Genomic DNA, 23187 nt, shown 5'->3' on the forward strand with positions numbered 1-23187 from the left:
TATATTTCTATTCGACAATATGACAAAAACGTTCGTTAACATTTTTTTAAACTATAAAAATGTTTTCAGCATTAGCATTATGCTGTAAGAACTGCCGTTTTATATTTTATTCAGTCGATTGCCTATTGAATCTGTCAAAATAATTGAATCTATCAGTAATAAAATGCAAGGTGATCGGAAAAGTTAAATGAACATATCAATGACGTTTTTCAATGCAGCAATTAATTAAGGCAGAGCTGCATTTAAATTGACACTTAAACGTTTTCAACTTTCTGGATTTACTTATTTACATTAGGATTTGTCAAATTAATACATCTAAAATGTGTGCATGTGTGTGCTATATTAGGCTATATTATATTATATTATATAGGCTATACAAATTAAAAGACAATAAAACAAGTGACCGTAAATCAGTTAAACTATTTTGCTTTTTATTGAAGACCAATACAATATATTTTTTTTTAAATATATACATAATTCAAATAAAAAAGGTTATTAAAGTTATAATTTTTTTTGTTAAAATTGTTTTTTTATTAAAAAACACAGAGGTGACTCGAGATATTGATATAAAAAAATCAATCCGTCCTTATCTGCCTCCACCTGTAAAATCCACCTATGCAGGCGCTCTTCATAACTGCGACGAACCCACCTGTCCCGAGCATCACGACTCGCGCGACAAACATGGAGCGTCTTAAAGCCACGCGCAGGGGAGGCGCGCAAGGGATACAAGGGCTTATTGGTTCGAGACGTGTACTTCTATAGAAGAAAAAGCATGCGGAAAATGGGTGCAGTCATCGACACAAAAGACCCCTGGCTGTTTGGCGTCACCCCCATCTTCCTTTAACAGGAGCCCCCCCTCCTCCTCCCTCGGACCGAGATGCATTGTGGGGGAAGTCGTTGCCATTCGACCTCTGCGGGGCCTGCGCGGACGCAGACAGAACCCTCAAATTCATTATGCCTTTAAAACCCCTATTTATTTCCGCATAACCTACATACTCTCACCAGGAGGCCGGAGCGCGGAAAAACGGCTCGTTTCATGCGGAATACTTTATTTAAGAGAGCCGCGATCGGATTTTTGTTTTGTTGAGAAAGTGTAGATTGTAATTTATTTGAAGAAAATGTCCGGAGAGCGAAACCGCAGGTCGCTGGCTTTCCGAGGAGGTGGATTAGCCGTCACCGGTGCCAGCGCCGTCGGAGCAGCCAGCTGTGAGGCCCCGGCCTGTCAAGACCGACATCTGAACGGGAACAGACCGGATCAAGCGGACGACGGTGATCCGGGGGCGAAAGGACCATCGCTGGGGAAAGTTGAGGGCGGGGGGTCCGTGAGCGACAGCACGGAGCCGGAGGCAGAGGAGGACGAGGACCCGGAAGGGGGCAGTTGGACAGCGGGGAAAGATCATGACAGAGGCGCTTTAAACAGCATAATGGTGAAAACTGAGAGCTGTAAGTGGGCGACCGGCAACGGCGTGAATCGCGAGGACTGTAGCGCGGGAGAGGCGGAGGAAGCGGCCGCTAGGAAGCCGCTGCTGGAGATGAGACCTCAGACGCTGCTGCTCCAGAAACACTCGCTCTTCCAAGCCTCCTGGCTGCAGGAGTTTCCCTGGCTCAAATTCAGCCAGGAGACAGGGCTGATGTCTTGCTCCTGGTGCCATAACATCGCCACCAACAACAGAGACGAGCTGGTGAAAGGCAGCCGTAACTACAAGCGGGCCTTGCTGCTGAGGCATCACCTGTCCTCGGAGCACGGCAGGAATGACCCGACCAGACAGGTACGTCCACACCGCGGTATAATGGGGACGGGGACACTCGGAAACGCGACGGAGCCGACCTGGGCAGTGCTGTTCGGTGTGTAGTTTACAAATATCGACGTTTTTCCGGCTATTTAGAAGCGGGAATGCTGTTTTTAAAGCCGTTTAGCGAGCTAACAGGTCTGTTAGCTATAGACTCAGGTATAGGCTTAGCATATGGGCGCTAACTGGATCAGCGCTGCCAGTCGGTGAGCTGAGCTAAAAGACCCTCGACTAACTTAGGTGATTTAAAGCGTAAAATCAATTTTCTGTGTTTTTACGATCTTTTGAGACCTTATAGATACTTGACCGCCAATTATAGATGGGTTGTCGCGTTTTATATTATTATAATTCTTTATTTACATGATTTGCAATCAGATATGTATTATTAAACAGAACCAAAAGTATAATAAAGCGAGACCGTGGCTCAAAATGTATGTCCTCGTTTCCTGCACTGCACTGTAATTATCAACCCTGGTTGTCATGGTTACTAACCTGATTGCTACAGAGGTCACACAATGGCAAGGGTTTGACCCTGCTACCTTTGGGGAGCCGCACCCCTTCCCAACCCCCTCGCTGTAAAAAGTGACCTCTGGCACATCTCACCCTCCCCTTTTAGGGCACCTAAATTAGAGGCATTGTGTTAGGTGACTCCCCAAGATCCATAGATAGTGTGTGCGACTTGCTACATTGGGTCAGAGTGAATTATGTCGCCTGTAAGGACAGCAATGCCTGAAATGTGCAGGCCACTGCAACGAGCAGAATAAGATTAGGCTTGAGTAAATCATATCATATCAGCAGCTGAGAAACACTTTTGTGAAATAATGCATTGTAATAGTGAAATGTAATTTATATTTGATACTTCTGCATTCTGTATCCGAAGGAATCGTACAATGCCAAGACATGTCGTTTAAGATAAATAGTTATTGATTGATTTTTTTTTTCATGCTTTTGATTCCCTGTCCTTTATCAAGCCACAAAATGATTGATTCATGTACTAAATCCTATCTGTTGCTCTCCAGAAGATGTCGTGTTACTGGTTTGCCAGTAAAATCCCTTAGGATTGTGTGGTATGATAATGTCCAGTCTAATCAGGGTGACACAAAGTGTTCCACTAACTCAATTTATACCCCTCACTAATTAGGAAGGAAAGGAGGAGGAGAGATTACCACTGCCTACCTAGCAACAGAGGGGTTAAGACGCTACAGAAGATCGGTTACGCTTTCCTGTTCAATCACTTTGCTCTGTCAATCAACCTTTTTACAATACTATAACTGTATGTTGCGTAATATGTGGAGTAAATGTGCTATGCTACATTTATTTTCCATATATAATATAGTATTTGTGATTTAGTACACTTTTAAAAATAAAGGTTTGTATGAAAAAGGCGGTTTTCTCAGTGATGCCATATAGAGGAACCATTTTGGGTTTCCCAGAAAACTGAACGGTTATGAAAATAACTATTTTTTCATAGTGTGAAGAATATTTTAATATAAGCTTTTCCAACTATAAAGAACATTTTGGTTCCATACAGTTTAGGTTCCTTACTGGCATCGATGGTTCCATGAAGATCCTTTAACATCCATGGAACCTTTTCAATGTTGAAAAGGTTCTTCATAATGGAAAAAGGTTCTTTAGATTATTAGAATGTTCTTCACTCTAAGAACAAAAATGGTTCTTTTCTAAACTGATCACTGAAAGGTTCTTTTTTGAACTAAAAATGTTTATACTATAGCGTCGATGAGAAAACCCCTTTTGGAACCTTTATTTTTAAGAATGTGGACGTTAAAGATTATTGATGGAATCATTGATGCCAATAAACAATCATTATTTTTAAGAGTGATTTTGTCATTGACATCTCAGCAATAAGAGTAGTGGACATGGAGATCACGAGATTGTGAAAGAAGAATAGTATCTGTCTTAAAGTAGCCTAATTGGGTGAAACATTAGGACGGCTGCTGTCCGAGTAAAGAAAGGCTGTTCTGATAGGCCACATCCTCCAATTACCAATTTCATAATTGTGATCTATTATGTTCTTCAGTGCAGCAACTGTACGTCATAATGGGCAAAATTTCTTCACTGGTCCATATCAAACTGCTCTAATTGAATTACCCCTAAAGAAGGGTATCTGGGTTGCCTCACTCTCCAGACTAGACTTCGCCCTCAAAGTATTTGCCCTCTGTTGCTGTTATTAGTGAGCCGCAATGAAGATGAGGGTCTCCACTCTTGTACTGTCTGCTGCTGTGAGATATGTGTGTATTGGGGGGGCTGTTGTGGTGTTGGTGCTGGTGGGGTAGAATTCCCTGGAATTTTGTATCGATGAGCCCTGCTCTTTGTTGGGAGGCCCAGATCCTGGCATTCCCCTCCCACACCTTGGGTCAAGCACACTGCTGCATTGTTCATGCATCTGGATGAGGGGACCAGGCACTGGCCTCAGGGGCTGGGATGGCTCAGGAAGACTATGCACAAGGAAAACAAGTCCGCCGTCCCTGTTGTCTGAGGCACAATGTCCCCCTAACGTGCCACTTGTGTAGTGTATTCTCACCGCGGCCCTGGTAGGTGATAAAGGCACGGCTCTCTGTTGCTGAAGGCTATGTGTTTAAATTTTGGGGAGCTATTGTTGGTTTACGGGTAATGGAACATGATGGAAGTGTACAATAGAATAATGGGTGTTGGCAACTCATCGCCTGAAGAGCTTTAGGCGACTGTCTGTTTAACTGCAGCGCAGGAGAAGGGCAGCGGTATTGGTGGTGGTTGTATAATGTTCCTGTTTCGCATCAAAATGAAAGTCTGGGGTGGGAAACCAGAGAGAGAAACCACAGCAAGTTTCGTGTACAACACTTTTTAATCCGAAAACACACCGTTTCCTATTTTCTTTGATGTGTCACATTCTGAACGATACTTTTTTTTCCTTCTACATACACTACCATTAAAAGGTTTGGGTCGGTAAAATTTTACAAATGTTTTTGAAGAAGATATCTGTGTATTTTTCAATTAAAAGTACAGTAAAACAGTATTTTTTAAAATATTTATTTTAAAATTAAAATAATTTTTTTTTCTTATGATGGAAAAGCTGAATTTTCAGCAGCCATTACTCTTGTGTTCAGTGTCACATGATCCTTTAGAAATCATTCTAAAATGCTGATTTGCAGCTCAAGGAGCATTTTCTTTAATCAATATACAATACCTTTTTATTATCAACAGTTATTGTTGAAAACAGTTGTGCTGCTTAACATTTTTCTGGAAACATTGCTGCATATTTTTTTACAAGATTCTTTGGTGAATAAAAAGCACAGAATTATTTTTGAAATGTAAATCTTTTGAAACATTCTAAATTGTCTTTTCTGACACTTTTAAAGAATTGAATGCATTCTTTCTAAATAAAAGTAGGCCCTATTCAATTCTTTTTAATCTTACTAATCCACAACCTTACAACAGTAGTGTAAATTAAATCCAAAAATTTTAGGTTTTTATGAGTAAAAAAAAAAATTTGTTTGAGAAACACAATTAGCATCAACCGTATGAGATCATAATTTTGGCATTTATAGATATTGTAAAAGTAATGTCTTTTCCTTTCATTGTTTGGTTGTACAGTTTGCACAGGCCAAATGGCTTACAAAAAGAGGGCACAAATGACCTAGCAGCACAACTGTAGACAATAACAATAACAAACATTCAATTAAGAAAAAGACTGTCAAACTGTCACCACAGACTCATTTTGACAGGGTTTAATGGGGGGAATCTTCGAAAAGCATCTGTTCTCTTGCATATGTTTACACATCTGGAGAAAGGATGAACCGTGTGCGAGTGTACATGAGAGAACGAAAGAGAGAGAAAGAAAAAGAGGTTAATTCTGGACTAGCATGTCCTGACACCCGCTTTCTACTGCCACCTCATCTGCCTTCTCTCCATATCTTGGCTTGGCCCACAGTCAGGCTCTCTCTGGATAGACAGAGGCGAACAATAGTGAGGACATTGTGACACCACAGACGGACGTTCATTCTTGTCTAACACCCCTGTTTCTCCAACTCATCCTCATTCTTCAAACCGGCTCTTCACTAGATCTGTCTGAACTCAACAGTGCTGCCATTTAGACTTCATTTTATTTTCTTTATTTTGAAGTAGTTTACAAAAAAAGAAAGAAAATTCTTCCAAAATGTACTAATTAAACTTCTTTGCACCCTCATGTCATTCCATACGTCAGTGTAACCCAAAAGGAGATTGAAGAATTGCTCTTTTTACTACAGCTCTCATTCATGCTTGTCTCTTTAATCTAAGAAATACACAAAAAGCGGTTTTCAAACAGGTTTCTCAAAACCCATGTCTACCATTGTTTGTCAAACAGATAGTCCTATCCCAAACTCGTACCATCTGTTAAGTCAGTGTTACTGGTCGGGATGCTTAAATAGGGAAATGTTATGAAAGTGCCACTGAGTCAAAAAATTACACATTCAAGCTTTAAATTTTAGTCTTTTCCTCACACACCGCTATAATGTGACTTTAGAAGCCTTGGAATACCCTGCAAATCATATGGACTACTTTTAAGGTGTCATTTTAGCAGTTGGACAGTTCCTGGTCACTAAACTATCATTCAGAGGTGTGGGTTCAGTAAGATATTTATTAAACAAAAATTTATACTTGTATTCAGTTAGAACACATTAAATTGATCAAAAGTGACTGAGGACATTCATAATGTTACAAACGATTTCTATTTCAAATAGGCCTACTTTAAAAAAAAAAAAAATACTTTTAATAATCATGAAAAAATTTTCCCACAAAAATATTAAATAGCACAGGCTGTTGTCAACATTGATAATAATAAGAAATGTTTATTGAGCAGCAAATCCGCATATTATGATGATTTCTGAAGTATCATGTGACACCGAAGACCATAATGATGCTGGAAATTCAGCGTTGCCATTACAGGAATAAATTACTTTTTAAAATAATTTATTTTGTAATAATATTTCACAATATTTTACTGTATTTTTAAGATACCTCATTATATTGCAAAGAGCAGCATGAACATTTTTTCAGAATATATTTTTGTGTGTGTATTCAAATGAGTTGTACGGGTTTTAAACAACATGAGAGTGAGTAAAATATGACAGGATTTTATTCCAGCTCTGGTTTTGTAATTCCAGCTGTGTTTTTCTAAGTTTTCTGCAACCTTCACCAGTAAGTGTGCTAGGGAATTGTAAGTGCTTTCTTCACAAAGCTTCAGTGTAGCACTAAAGCAGCAATAGTGAACAATGAGCCTGGAGGAAAGGACTGGCATTGTGTGGAGAAATGGGGCTACACTCTCTCTCTCTCTTGCTCTCTGAATACTGGTTGGGCCTGCTGTAGCTGGATCAGGCTACAGTAATAACCCCATCTACCAGGACAAGCCCAGCAGTGTGGAGGAGGGGGCTGGGAAGGCCTCCGCACTGAGAAATAGATTTAATCTGAATTACTCCAGCAAAAAACCCAGCTGTGTGGTAGGAGGGGAAAAATGTAGGGTGGTATAAATTTCTGCATGGATTAGGACATCTGCTTTGCAATCCAGAAATATATTGTGTAGATTCACTCCCATTGGTAGGTACCAGCCGGTTCTCTCTCTCTCTCTCTCTCTCTCTCTCTCTCTCCCTCTCACAATATTTTACTGTATTTTTAAGATACCTCATTATATTGCAAAGAGCAGCATGAACATTTTTTCAGAATATATTTTTGTGTGTGTATTCAAATGAGTTGTACGGGTTTTAAACAACATGAGAGTGAGTAAAATATGACAGGATTTTATTCCAGCTCTGGTTTTGTAATTCCAGCTGTGTTTTTCTAAGTTTTCTGCAACCTTCACCAGTAAGTGTGCTAGGGAATTGTAAGTGCTTTCTTCACAAAGCTTCAGTGTAGCACTAAAGCAGCAATAGTGAACAATGAGCCTGGAGGAAAGGACTGGCATTGTGTGGAGAAATGGGGCTACACTCTCTCTCTCTCTTGCTCTCTGAATACTGGTTGGGCCTGCTGTAGCTGGATCAGGCTACAGTAATAACCCCATCTACCAGGACAAGCCCAGCAGTGTGGAGGAGGGGGCTGGGAAGGCCTCCGCACTGAGAAATAGATTTAATCTGAATTACTCCAGCAAAAAACCCAGCTGTGTGGTAGGAGGGGAAAAATGTAGGGTGGTATAAATTTCTGCATGGATTAGGACATCTGCTTTGCAATCCAGAAATATATTGTGTAGATTCACTCCCATTGGTAGGTACCAGCCGGTTCTCTCTCTCTCTCTCTCTCTCTCTCTCTCTCTCTCTCTCTCTCTCTTAATTGTGAGAGCAGATGATGGAGACTGATGATGAGATGGGATAATGGCCAAATATTTCTCATCTTAAAGAGCATTAACAATGGGGCGCAGAGATTACATCCTTTGAGCGGGGGGTTTGCCACCGCTGTAGTTCCCACAGTACTGCAGCTTTTGAGCCTGTTCAACCAGTTCTGTAGTCAGAGTTGTCACCGTACACCTGCCCTTCACCTTATGTTTACACTGTAGACTAATGCTGAATTTCATTTTTGTTTGTTGTCACTCCACTAGGAGATGGAAAGGCCAGAGGACACGGAGAGCCCAGAGGTGGAGGACTATAGAAACAAGCCCAATGAGAACTCCTACTGCTACCAGCTGCTGCAGGAGCTGGACAAACAGCGCAAGAGCGGCATCCTCTGCGACGTCAACATCATAGTGGGTGACCAGGTGTTCAAGGCGCACAAGAACATCCTGGTTGCTGGGAGCCGCTACTTCAAGACCCTCTACTGCCTGACGAAGAGTGAGAACTGCGACCAAACTACCATCACGCACTTGGACGTGGCTGCCGTGCAGGGCTTCTCTGTCATCCTGGACTTCCTGTACTCCGGCAACCTCTTGCTCACCAGTCGGAATGCCATCGAGGTGATGTCCGTGGCGAGTTACCTCCAGATGACCGAGGTGGTCCAGTCCTGTCGCGCCTTCATCAAAGACGCCCTTAACATCAGCATCAAGCAGGAAGCCCCTGATTCTGTGGTGGTCGACTACAACAAGCGGCGGACGGTGGCGAAAGACTGCCAGAGTGCCGACAAGAAGCCCAGCAACTTCTGGGCCACCAGCATCTTGTCCAAGCTGTCCATCAAGGCCAGTGGGCAAGTGAAGGATGAACCCAGTGACATAGAGGTGTCCGGTGGAGAAGGCTGCGCTTTGGGAAGCTCTGGTTGGGGCGGAGAGAATTCGTCAGAGTCTACGGAGACGGAGCCACAGGGTCCGGGGCCGGTGTTCGTCTGGAACGAGCCACATCCCGGCACTGGGGTCGCCGTCAAGAGAGAGGCGCATCCTGAGCCGGGCAGCGGAAGGCGGAAAAAACAGACCGCCAAGCGCTTCGTCTACAACATCCCACCTGAGCCGGAAGAGGGTTTTGACGAGGGCATGTTCATCCAACCGACTGCCTCTTACACCAGAGAGGACTTCTCTTATCTCTCAGAGACTGCCGGTACGTTACCCATCATGCCTTTCTCTTAAAAGAAACCATAAAAAAGGGCACCATAATGGCTCTTCAAACAGAGTCCAATTCAAACCATCAGTCATAACCAATTTATGCGTCATTAAAAACACACCCAGCAAGTTTAAAAGAAAATGTTTTCATTTCCTTGTGTGCTGGAAGTGTCTGTTGAGCTCTTTCAGGTCGTGGGAGTTTGGTTATTTGAATAGTCGCCACCCTATTATGTAGACTCATCAGCATACTTCAGTGCTATCATTAGGTTTGTCACGTATGACAATGGTGTTTTTGACACCTCTCTCTCACACTCACACAAGGGCTAGTTTTAGTGCATGACTGTGAAGCCTTTGGTAGTAGTAGCATCCAAGTGCACACACACAGCAGTGAGTAGTGAACACACACACACACACACACTGTGAACACACACCGGAGCAGTGGGCAGCCATTTTTGCTGCGGTGCCGAGAGGAGCAGTTGGGGGTTTGGTGCCTTGCTCAAGGGTCTCACCTCAGTTGTGGTATTGTGGGTGTGAGAGAGCATTCACTCCCCCACCTACAATCCCTGCCGGCCCTGAGACTCGAACCTGCGAACTTTGAGTTACATGTCCGAATCTCTAACCATTAGGCCATGGTCATGCCTCTTCCTAGGGGCATGTTCCAAATGGCAAGTTATCGTACTACTAGCACTGTTTGTGAATTTGATATGCTGAGTACCCACTATGCAAATTTTCAGCATGCAAATGGTTTACATTCGACTGTAAATTTCCATTTAAGTTGATTAGAAAAATGGCTCATATTTGGGAATGCGATTAGATCTTAGGTTGTTTACATTCATTTGAATGTGGTTATGCAATGTCTAACATGTTGTGGACTGTATTAAAAACAGCATGCTGTATACAGTATGTAATTTTCTAGAGGGCCTGATCAAAGCCTGCATATATACTGAAACATATTACCTGAAATATATTATGTTTTTAACATTATTTGAGCTTAAAAAAACAATGTATGTTATTTGAATGTGATACTGGCAACACAAGTCAACATTAAAATCAAAATGAACCTTTTTACGTCATTAATAATTAATGGTCAGTTTCACTGTGCAAGATTGAATTAATACATGTTAAGAAATATTATATTTGTCTTCATAATCTTTTATCAAAAAAATGTAACTTGCACTGAAATTACTTTTCTGTTGACATCATCGAGGTCGCTTAGGATTCAACCAATGGGCATTGAAACTGTTTAAGGAGTCATGTAGTTCTTTTGACTGCAAATCTGGTATAAAATGCCCACTTTTCACGATACAAACTTACAATCCATATTCCCATCTTACATTTCTTTTTCTACATTATATTGTTTCCATACACTCCAGATGAAATGACGTTCTCAGCCAATTTTAACGTAGTTTCTACAGCTTGCACACTGTAGCTGTTGATTTTCCCGTGTATTGTAATTCTAAACTTTTTTCCACTCCGCTGATGTACAAAACGTTAGCTGATATGTTGTTACATCTTTTATTTTCAAGATGGAATGTGCTAAATACTAAATAATAATACGAAAGCACGTTCTCGCCCACGTGCACACGCATACATGTCTAAACCTTTAGCTGTGGCAGTCGGCCAACCATGGTCTTGCATCATGATTGCTTGTCCTCAGGCCCTGTGCAGCTCAAGGCAGCAAGACCATCTTCTCTTTTTAATTAGAGTGGCCAGTCCGTTTTCTTCTGCCCTTATTAAGGGAGTCTGCCCTCCCTTCGCCTCATACCACAAAAACCTGCGTAATCTCTAGCCTGCCGAGCTGTCATGCTTCAAACTCTGCCCCCATTAAGAAGAGCGGTGCGTGGTATAGTATCATGTCTTAAGTGACGCGATTCTGAGAAGAGGCTTTCTCTCGCCATCGTCGACTCCTCTAATGCAGGATAATGAAGTAAAGCGGGGGAAAAGTTCTACCCTCAGGCTTCCTAAACGGCCTCAAATGCACTTAGCTCATATTCCTGAGGGCACTTAAATGTGCCGAGCTGGCGGCTCACACCTGCAAGGCATGTGTGTGGCTGTGTTTGCCTACATATGCTTACGTACTCGCCTGTGTACTTGCGTCCATGTTGACTACCCACTTCCTTTTTCACACATTGGGCTTTTTCCGTGAAAGAGAATGTTGCTTATTGCTTAAACCCTGTCAGTTTATTACGTAAATATAGTATGATTACTTCTAAAAAAAAAAACAATAAAATCATAATGTATTTCAATAATAAACTATTAATTTCAACTTTTGACATAATTTGTAATATGTAATTAAAACATTTTTATAAGCACTCATAGTGTATAAACATGTTACATTTATAATAATTATATTATAAATATTATGGGTAGCTCTGCCCACTGAGAAATGTCATTGTTTTGCTGTGTTTATATCCAGATAGCTCTACATTAGATATCTTTTAATTAGCAGCAGTTGTGTAAAACATTGTTATATTAGTATTTCTTCTATACTACTTTATCGCATTTATTAATAATTAGAATTGGCTTTTATTTTTGCACACTCGCAGGAAATAAATGTACAAAAGCGGTCACTGGGGTGGTACCTTTTCAAATGGTACACCTTTGTACCCCAAAAGTCCATATTAGTACCTAAAAGATTTTTAAAAGATAAAAATTTTAATTTAAGTTTAAGTGATTTTATTCATTATTATTGTTATTATTATTTAAATATTTTTATATAGATTTAACTTTTTCAATTTTTAGTCATTTTAGTACTTAAACTTATTTCACAACAACACCATTTCTAATTTCCATGTAGGTTTAAGTAAAAATCAAATATATTAGATGGGAAAAAAAGGTATTTTAGCTTTATTTCAATTAATATAAATACAATTACTACTACTAATAGTTTGTCTTAATTCCTTTCAGTTTGAGTAATTTTAGTACTTCAAACTTATTTATTTTAGTTGCCAACTTAAAAAAACAATGTATGTTATTTGAATGTGATACTGGCAACACAAGTCAACATTAAAATCAAAATGAACCTTTTTACGTCATTAATAATTAATGGTCAGTTTCACTGTGCAAGATTGAATTAATACATGTTAAGAAATATTATATTTGTCTTCATAATCTTTTATCAAAAAAATGTAACTTGCACTGAAATTACTTTTCTGTTGACATCATCGAGGTCGCTTAGGATTCAACCAATGGGCATTGAAACTGTTTAAGGAGTCATGTAGTTCTTTTGACTGCAAATCTGGTATAAAATGCCCACTTTTCACGATACAAACTTACAATCCATATTCCCATCTTACATTTCTTTTTCTACATTATATTGTTTCCATACACTCCAGATGAAATGACGTTCTCAGCCAATTTTAACGTAGTTTCTACAGCTTGCACACTGTAGCTGTTGATTTTCCCGTGTATTGTAATTCTAAACTTTTTTCCACTCCGCTGATGTACAAAACGTTAGCTGATATGTTGTTACATCTTTTATTTTCAAGATGGAATGTGCTAAATACTAAATAATAATACGAAAGCACGTTCTCGCCCACGTGCACACGCATACATGTCTAAACCTTTAGCTGTGGCAGTCGGCCAACCATGGTCTTGCATCATGATTGCTTGTCCTCAGGCCCTGTGCAGCTCAAGGCAGCAAGACCATCTTCTCTTTTTAATTAGAGTGGCCAGTCCGTTTTCTTCTGCCCTTATTAAGGGAGTCTGCCCTCCCTTCGCCTCATACCACAAAAACCTGCGTAATCTCTAGCCTGCCGAGCTGTCATGCTTCAAACTCTGCCCCCATTAAGAAGAGCGGTGCGTGGTATAGTATCATGTCTTAAGTGACGCGATTCTGAGAAGAGGCTTTCTCTCGCCATCGTCGACTCCTCTAATGCAGGATAATGAAGTAAAGCGGGGGAAAAGTTCTACCCTCAGGCTTCCTAAACGGCCTCAAATGCACTTAGCTCATATTCCTGAGGGCACTTAAATGTGCCGAGCTGGCGGCTCACACCTGCAAGGCATGTGTGTGGCTGTGTTTGCCTACATATGCTTACGTACTCGCCTGTGTACTTGCGTCCATGTTGACTACCCACTTCCTTTTTCACACATTGGGCTTTTTCCGTGAAAGAGAATGTTGCTTATTGCTTAAACCCTGTCAGTTTATTACGTAAATATAGTATGATTACTTCTAAAAAAAAAAACAATAAAATCATAATGTATTTCAATAATAAACTATTAATTTCAACTTTTGACATAATTTGTAATATGTAATTAAAACATTTTTATAAGCACTCATAGTGTATAAACATGTTACATTTATAATAATTATATTATAAATATTATGGGTAGCTCTGCCCACTGAGAAATGTCATTGTTTTGCTGTGTTTATATCCAGATAGCTCTACATTAGATATCTTTTAATTAGCAGCAGTTGTGTAAAACATTGTTATATTAGTATTTCTTCTATACTACTTTATCGCATTTATTAATAATTAGAATTGGCTTTTATTTTTGCACACTCGCAGGAAATAAATGTACAAAAGCGGTCACTGGGGTGGTACCTTTTCAAATGGTACACCTTTGTACCCCAAAAGTCCATATTAGTACCTAAAAGATACAAACGTGTATCTTTTGAAAAGGTACCGCTCCAGTATATTTTCAGTTTTCATTTTAATTTAAGTTTAAGTGATTTTATTCATTATTATTGTTATTATTATTTAAATATTTTTATATAGATTTAACTTTTTCAATTTTTAGTCATTTTAGTACTTAAACTTATTTCACAACAACACCATTTCTAATTTCCATGTAGGTTTAAGTAAAAATCAAATATATTAGATGGGAAAAAAAGGTATTTTAGCTTTATTTCAATTAATATAAATACAATTACTACTACTAATAGTTTGTCTTAATTCCTTTCAGTTTGAGTAATTTTAGTACTTCAAACTTATTTATTTTAGTTGCCAAGGCAGCATTTCTAATTTAAGTTGTTAAAGTTTCTATTTTTTGTCTAATATTTTTATTTTATTTCAGCTTTATTCCAATTATTATTATTATTATTATTAGTATTATTATTATTATTAATAGTTTTTATCTCTTTCAGTTTTAGTAATTTTAGTACTTCAAAATACATTTTTTGTACTTAAGATTTATTTCAGTTAGTTGCCAAGGCAGCATTTCTAATTTTTAATTAGAAAATTTTAATAATTATTACGTTTTTAATTAAAGTTTTAATTTGTCTAATATTTATATTTTATTTCATTTGAATAGACATTTTATATATATTTTAATTAATAATAATAGTTTTAGTTAACAATAACAACACTGTTGTCACGTTATGTATCATTTTCACTTTTGGCGTGAACCGACAAATTACTTTTCGATAAAACTTTGTTGCGCTTGGATGAGTTCTGTCTGTTCTGTCTCACACATCACGCAGCAGGATCCATCACCATAAATGCTTGAGTTCTTTCCAAACAGGACGGTTGAATTGTTGATTTTCAGCAGTGACACACACACATGCACACACACACTACCCACGATTCCCTCTTCTGAGGTGCAGCGCTGCCAGGGGCCGTCCCGCCCTAATCCTGCTAATGCAGCCCAACTATCTCTGCCATTCCAAATATTGACCCAGGCAGAGTGGACCCACTGCAGAGGTACTTACAATGGGATCTGACGGCTTTGGCCCGCCTGCCTGCTAATCCACAGTGTGCAAGATGATCCACTGTTAGGGCTTCACCCATTTATTTACACATCATATCTCTTCCGCACACCCATACACACATTTACAGTTGCTGCCTTACGCAATGTCATGATCTTTACAAATAGACACACATAGTGGTGTGAAATTGTCAAGGATTTTTCCCTGATGTATGAGAGCGAACCGTAAAGGCCTGTTCACACTAAAATCGATAACTATATTAGCGTCCACACCAACGCACAATAACCTTATTATAAGCATGCTGAAGTATGGTCGTCTACTATTTTAAATGCTCAAGCTCTTTAAAGCAGGGTGCGTTTTGATTGGCTGATGATGTTTATATTGTTCATCAACTGGAAAAAAAATATTCTAAAAGAGATTCCAATGATATTGTTCTACTGTCATTGTAGTTAAGGTATGGACTGTGCTATACTTTTAAAATTTTGAACCATTTTTAAAACTGTCTTAATCGTTATAATTATTGTCGCTGTGAATGGGCTTTAAAGGGATAGTTCACCCAAAAAGGAAAATTCTGCAATTAATTACTCAGCCTCGTGTCGTTCCAAACCCAACCTTCATTCATCTTCAGAACACAAACTTAAAGATATTTTTGATGAAATCTGATTCTGAGAGCTTTCTGACCCTGCATAGACAGCAACGGAACTACCACATTTAAGGCCCAGAAAGGCAGTAAGGAAGGACATTGATAAAATAGTCCATCTGACATCAAGAATTGTTCAGTAAAGTCGTTATTTTTGTTTTCTTTGCACACAAAAAGTATTCTCGTAGTTTCATAAAATTACAGTTGAACCCCTGATGTCACATGGACTATTTTAACAATGTACTTACTACCTTTCTGGGCCTTGAACGTGTCAGTTGTGTTGCAGTCTATGCAGGGTCAGAAAGCTCTGTGATTTTCATCCAAAATATATTTTTTTATAAGTTTATGTTCTGAAAATGAACGAAGGTCTTACGGGTTTGGAACGACATGAGGGTGAGTAATTAATTGCAGATTTTTCATTTTTGGGGGAACTGTCCCTTTAAGGCTGGAAAGTACAGCAACATCGAATACCTCACCAGTGTGTTGCAAACGTCAGTACTCAGAGGGAGGGATTGTTTTCTTCAAATGTAGTTATTTAGTTACTGCTCATGTCTGCAAACATGTACTTGCATTTAGTCACTTTTCGGACAACAACGATGTGTAGCTACTAGCTATAAGCATTCGTGTACTTGCATAATTGAGTATATTTCAGGCCTAAGAGGCAATACAGTGTTTCCTTAGGGGGTTGAGGCCAGTCTTAGCACTTACAGGGTGGGGTCGGTTAAAACCTTGAGCCCATTTTCCACCAATCTCTCAGATCTGGCCTAGCAAGTCTCGTCCAGCCTACTGCGAGATTCCCAGCGAGAAGAGTCTCACCATTTGCACATATGTTTATATGACTCCGGCCTGGCCATTGAGAATCCAAGTTAATCATTAACCATTTCAAGTACCAGCAAGCCCCTAGTAACAGATTAAACTTTAATTTCAAGCCTGTCGACTCAAACAAATGGCACAGCTGCTGTCAGGCCTTCTTTAGCCCGCAAGGTGGTGTTTAGAGCCTCGATTGAATTCCCAGGTGATCTGGCTCTCGTCACCCCCTTGGAAACCTGCTTGACGACCCTTTGTTTTGTCCATTTTGGCTCAAACAAAGCTGGATCCCACCCCCCAATCCCACATGCTGTAGTACAGGCAGCTCCGGTCTAATTGTCACAAGACACTGCTCCCAAGAGAGCTTGAGTGTTGGGATGAATCTTTTCAGAAGCGAAAAGCAGAGATTGCAATTTATACACACTATACAGTAGTTTCTCCCAGATAAACAATTAGGCTGTTTCTGAATGTATCTTTGTGGAGAGGAATGGTGGCTAGAAGGAAAGAGTTCTTGTGTTTTATACAGCTTGTTTATCAGTAGAAAATCGCATTAGACTAATATAGTTATGGCTTCTGGCATGTGGTTTCCATAGCAACTAGCACATTTTCACAGCATTTAAAAAAAAAATTTATGTGAGGGTGACACTGAGGGTACATACAGGCGCTTATACACGCTAATTTTCTCTCCTAAGCCACACAAAGCCACTTTTTTTTTTTGCACGTCACATATCACAAAACTGACAATTAGAGCTGATAACGCGAATGGAGAAAATTCTGCCTCTGACAAGACGAACTGCATCTGCTGGCTTGGCAGATCTCAGGCTGAATTGTTTATATCTCGGGAACCGGTCTGAAAAGTGCTGAGAATCTGTTTGTTTGTGTGGTTTCTCCTAGGCGAAGCGCCTGAAAACGCCCTCAATAAGCTGAAGTGTCCCCACTGTAACTACATTGCCAAGCACCGGCGAACACTAAAGAGACACTTGATCATCCACTCGGGCGTGCGCTCCTTCAGCTGTGACATCTGCGGAAAGCTGTTCACTCGCAGAGAACACGTCAAGAGACATTCCCTGGTAAGACAGAAGCACGAGTGTTTATAGTGGGTGAATCTCAGAAAAACATTTCACCCTGACATCTATAGAATAATTATTTCAAGAAAACAAAGCATATTTTTAAACCACTATGTACTATTGCATTGGGACCATTTTCATGTCAATTGAGCATATTTTCCTCCATATTTCCCCCCAAATTACATTAATTCATTTGGATGTTTTTATTTGATGTTTTTATTTGAAGCTTTCTAAGCTTTACCTTTTTTTTGTCTTATTTTTTTTTTTTTAAGAAATCAGCATACATATCGTTTAGAAAGTATATAATTTCATTCTAATTAAATAATTGAAATTACAGTTATAAATATATGTAAACATTTAAAATCTATTAATATTAATATTTCTATTGTTTTATATTACATACATTTTAAATGTCTTTGTTATAAGACTGTCACTAACAATTATTTTGGTAATCAAGTAATCAGTTGATTATTCTGATCATGATAATTATTATTAATTTATTTTTTTTTGTAATACAAATAGACCTAAGCGAACAAGATCTTTTAAGATTACTTAAAATATATATATAATGGCAATGAGGCAATAATAATTAGTTCAAATAAAGTATCAAAACCAAGTAATCGTATGTTTTTATTGAACAAAACTGTTAAAATACATAATGTATTATAAACAATAGAGCTAACATACTTTTTCGCATTATAACAAATGCCTGCAGAGGGCGCCAACGACCTGACAGTTGTTTTTACACTTTACAGCTCAATCTAATCCTTGTTTAATATTGACTAAACAACATTTAATTCAAATGTCCACATTATCTTTAATATTCGGCCATTACTTTATGACAGAAATGCTACAGCCAATGTAATTTCTTAAATATGCGGACATCAAAACGTGTAAACAGAGTGAAGGTTTAAACTTTTTTTTTATTTGTTTAGTCTGAAATCATGATGAACCGTTTGCTTATTACACTTTACAGCTCAATCTAATCCTTGTTTAATATTGACTAAACAACATTTAATTCAAATGTCCACATTATCTTTAATATTCGGCCATTACTTTATGACAGAAATGCTACAGCCAATGTAATTTCTTAAATATGCGGACATCAAAACGTGTAAACAGAGTGAAGGTTTAAACTTTTTTTTGTTTGTTTAGTCTGAAATCATGATGAACTGTTTGCTTATACGTTATAATAAATGCAAACTCACAGCAATATGCAGAGATGGAGTTTGAGACGGTCCTCTCATGTACATGATAACAGTGGAAAGCGCCATTTCCGGTATTTTGCCGGTTACTTGACACAGACAAAATGCAATCGAGTATTTGTTTAAATGTTCATTTTATATAATATAAATTTTTTTTACATTTACTTTTTGTATTTACACGTGCATTTATATATGTCATAATTGCATATAATACACAGTAGGGCTGCACGATAATCAAAATGGAATCGAGATTGTGATTCGACAGAAGCTGCGATTGAAGCACGGTTCTGTGATCAGCAGTAAATATCTGTCCAAAGGCCAGAGGGCGCTCTCGCGCTGAAACACCAAATACACCTCGCAGAAGAAACCCAGAAAATGCCTATCGCTGCAGCTGAATAAACAGAAGATTCAACTGCTTTCATTGATTCAACGTGACTAATAAACACACGACTACAGCAATATACAGTTTATCTGATTTCTTATTATTATAATTTTCATTAAAATAAAGTATATTTATAATTTAAATCGATTTTTTTGTGTAACTTGTCAGTAAATTTCCTTCCATAAATATATCAAAACTTAATTTTTGATTAGTAATATGCATTTCTAAGAACTTTGTGTGGACAACTTTAATGGCGATTTTCTCAATATTTAGATTTTTTTTGCACCCTCAGATTCCAGATTTTTAAATAGTTGTGTCTCGGCCAAATATTGTCCTATCCTAACAAACCATACATAAATGGAAAGCGTATTTATTCAGCTTTCAGAAGATGTATAAATCTCAATGTCGAAAAATGGACCCTTATGACTGGTTTTGTGGTCCAGGGTCACATATATTTTATTTGCATTACGCTAATGACAATTCCCCAATGGAAGTGCTTAATTATTATGTTTGCGTTCCTAAGAAATTTCCTTGTGTAATATAATGTCTTATTTATGTCCTTTGATTTTGGAGTGACATGATAGACATTCTTGACAGGTTTTACAATATTCAGCCACAGGCTGATTTCATTCACAATATTGTAATACTCACTAATGTTATCTTTCTTCACTCACTAATATCCCTGTCCATGACATTCATTTGCAGGTTCACAAAAAGGATAAGAAATACAAGTGTATGGTATGCAAGAAGATCTTCATGTTGGCGGCCAGCGTGGGCATACGGCACGGCTCTCGGCGCTACGGCGTGTGCGTGGAGTGCGCCGACTCCCACCAAGGCTCGCAGGAGGGTCTGGAGGGCATGCAGGACCTGGAATTCGCCCGCGACGAAGACTTTGACGAGGCCGGAGAGGGAGACGAGGACATGGAGGCAGAAGGGGAGGAGCCCAATGAGATTGACCAATCCAACTGCGAGGGTGATGCGGGTGCCACCCCCGAGAAGGACTAATTTAGACATAACCTGGTAGAGAAACGAATCAAAATGCAAAGAAAAAAAAATAGCTGGGAAACAATCAACAATTCCAAAGTGCTATCAAACCTCTTTGTTGCACGTGAAGTTATGTCAAAGAGATATATAGCTTTGTTAGAGAGGGACTCCAATATTTAAAGATTGTTCTGTGTGTCAGAGTCTGGGCCATGTGCCTGTGAGCGAAAGAGGTTTAATGATATATAACAAAAAAAAATCAGGTTTTTCTGTGATGTATTTTTTTTTTCTTTTGTAGGGGATGAGGGTGTACAGCGTTTCTGAGTTATAATAGGCCAATCATATTAAAATAAATATTAATTATTTAATTTATGAAGAAAGATATTATGGTCTTGATAGAATTCGATTTTTTTTATGTACGTCTGCTTGTTTTCAGTTCATAGCTGCGCTTCCTGACAGACCTGATCGTATATTGCTCAGAGGAGGAGCTCAACAAAGAAGGAGCATTATAGAAATTCCGCTTACAGGAAGATTTTTTTTTTTTTCGTGTGTGTATTTCCTTTCTAGGTAAATGTTGTCATGAAATTTTATGAAATATATAAATATATATATATTTTCCTTTTCCCTGCACAAATCTTGGAACCAAAAATCTGTTTTGTGACTCTAATTGACCACAGCCATATTTATAATTAAGTTATATGGGGCTGTTAGATCGTGCCAAGCAGAACGCACACCAAGATTTTTTGCAGGACACAAAACTACTGAAAATGCTGAGAGAACATAAAGCAGAGAAAGAAAAAAACAGAAAAAGAGAAAATGCTAAAATATAAGGGGACAATATTATTGCTAGCTTTATTTGAATCACAGCATCACAGTAACACTTTATAAGCATTTTGACATTCACTTAAAGCTTGAATTTTGCCAAATGATGGAAACGTTTGGTGCTGTAACGCTTTTATTTTTATTATTATTTTTAAATACTGGACCTACAAGCTGTATATGATGTTAATAATCGTAAAGCCTACTCAACTCAGTTATACTAATCAGCTTTGTATTTTACACTGTTGCGCTAAGGAGCCTATCAGGTATGCTTTTCTGTTTTTAACGTCTTTTCTATGAAATGCACATGCACACACACACAAACCATTTGTTGTTGTTAAAACTACTGGCAGTACTTGTACAGATGGAACGACCTGATGTTCTTGACCCTCCTGAGTTGGTTAGTGGTACTGAGCTTACTTTGAATCACTTGAACGACCTGTGTACTATTTTTGAAGAATGCAGATGGAAAGAGGTGGTTTGCAATAGACTCCCAAACATCGTTTTGGTCCCCTGTAATATTTGCGATCATTTCGGTTTCGTTTATTTGGACTTTGTCGTGTGTCTGCTGAGTGGAAAACACTTTGCTTGTGCTCAAGTAGAACGGAAGGTCTATGGAAGTACATAGACGGCACTTACTGTTCTGCGTTTGATAATTTCTTATTTCCCCAAAGCCGGTCTGGATGGAAATAAATCAAAACTGTTGTTTTTTATTCCATACTGAGCTTTGTTTTTTTGTTTTTTTTGACATTTCATTATTTAATGCTATATATGTATTGACTCCAAAATGCAATCAAGACTGTTAATTTTTATTTGTCCTACCAAAATCGTTGTTTAATTGTTAAAGATAATGTGTAACAAATCCAGGTAAATATTTAGTGTAAATCCTTGCTTATGTATGTCGTCAGATTTAAATGTTTTTATTCTAAAGTCAATCATTCACTTTACCCTTAGATGCTTATATTGTTTTATTTGTCCTACCTTTTGAGGATTAATTTTGTTTTTGTTCATCCATTGTGTTTTTTTATTTCATTTTAAGCACATATTTTTTAAGAACTATTGTTTGTGGTTAATATCTAGGAGCAGGAGTTTCTGTTCAAATGCAGTGGATATATTGAAGTGCTATACTGATACAGAAATCGTCTATCTTTCCCTTTACTCGAGATGAAAGTGTATTTTAAAAGCTGTATAGAAGATCCTGTTTGTATTGCTTACCTTCAGATCACTGTGGGAGGGATATTATATACATATTATATGAAAGATTATGAAAAAAAAAATATATAGATATTTAATTAGTTGATTTAAAAGATGGCACGTCGCTGCAGTTAACCGGTTTAAAACCTTGGCCTGGCTTTCACTGTTCTCACCAAACTTCACACTTTCTGTTCACATGTGTACGTTCACCATCATGTCGGTTTATGGTTTTTCTTGTTTTGTCTGTGTATCTGTTCAATTCACATTAATGTACTCCTTTGACTTTATGCTGTATATGGACATAACAGACAAAAAAGAAAAAAAAAACACTACAGATGAAGGTTTTTTTCAGCTGTATTTTGTAAAAGCTGTTTCAAAGATGTATTTTTCAACTCTCTTACAGTGATGCAAACGGGGCCACGGGCTCACCTCAAACACAAATCAAATCAGGTTATTCTTTTTATGTTTTTTCAAGAACTCAAATGAATACATTTTCCTTCTCTTTCAATTGTACTACTGTTCCTCTATTATAAATTTTAAAATAAAACTTTGATATTTCTCTGTGCTGTACTGTCTTATTGCACTAATCAGAGGAAGTTTTGAGGGTGCTCAAGGGTGATCTGTCATATCTTGTAATTTATGAATTTGTCAGCGTTGACCTACAAATTTAACATGCGTGTGGATATGCACATTTCTAGTGCAGTTTTGTTGGATTTTACACTGTCGAGTCTTGTTATACAAACAGACGTTTCTGAAAAATATTGCAGATAAAGCTCAAAACCGCAAGATTAGTGGAGTGGCATTGTTTACATAGGTTACAAGCATAGATATTAACAGTGCAAAGCAAAACAAAAAAACAAATCACTTTATCACAATGTTGCTGTTTTTGGAGCACCAGAAACAAACCTCTTTTTAAAGTAAATGCGCTCATACTTGCATATGCACAGTGAACTGACATGAATTCGCATTATTTGTATTTAATATAATGCAGGTATGCGTTTTTCCTGCACTTTGGCACTGAAATCTCAATTTCCTCTAAACGTACATGAACCAAACTTTGCTAAACATTGTCACAGTAATGTTATTTAAGATACTGCAGAATGATATGTTTATATTTACTTACTTATTTGTTTCACGATTTGTGCAAAATGACATAACTACTGAACTAT

At 38.2% G+C, this 23187-nt stretch overlaps 1 protein-coding gene across 1 annotated transcript; it reads left to right on the top strand.

Moving 5' to 3' along the window:
- The first annotated feature begins 637 nt into the window (after window positions 1–637).
- On the top strand, window positions 638–22101 carry zbtb10 (zinc finger and BTB domain containing 10). The gene is made up of 4 exons (XM_016270799.1): window positions 638–1769; window positions 8353–9274; window positions 17265–17440; window positions 19730–22101. Exons 1-4 carry the CDS (start codon window positions 1119–1121, stop codon window positions 20027–20029), a joined length of 2049 nt encoding a protein of 682 aa, XP_016126285.1. The 5' UTR covers window positions 638–1118; the 3' UTR covers window positions 20030–22101.
- Window positions 22102–23187: the final 1086 nt, after the last annotated feature.

This window comes from Sinocyclocheilus grahami, unplaced genomic scaffold, assembly GCF_001515645.1.
Source record: "Sinocyclocheilus grahami isolate Dianchi unplaced genomic scaffold, SAMN03320097.WGS_v1.1 scaffold58.1, whole genome shotgun sequence".
Lineage (NCBI taxonomy): Eukaryota > Metazoa > Chordata > Actinopteri > Cypriniformes > Cyprinidae > Sinocyclocheilus > Sinocyclocheilus grahami.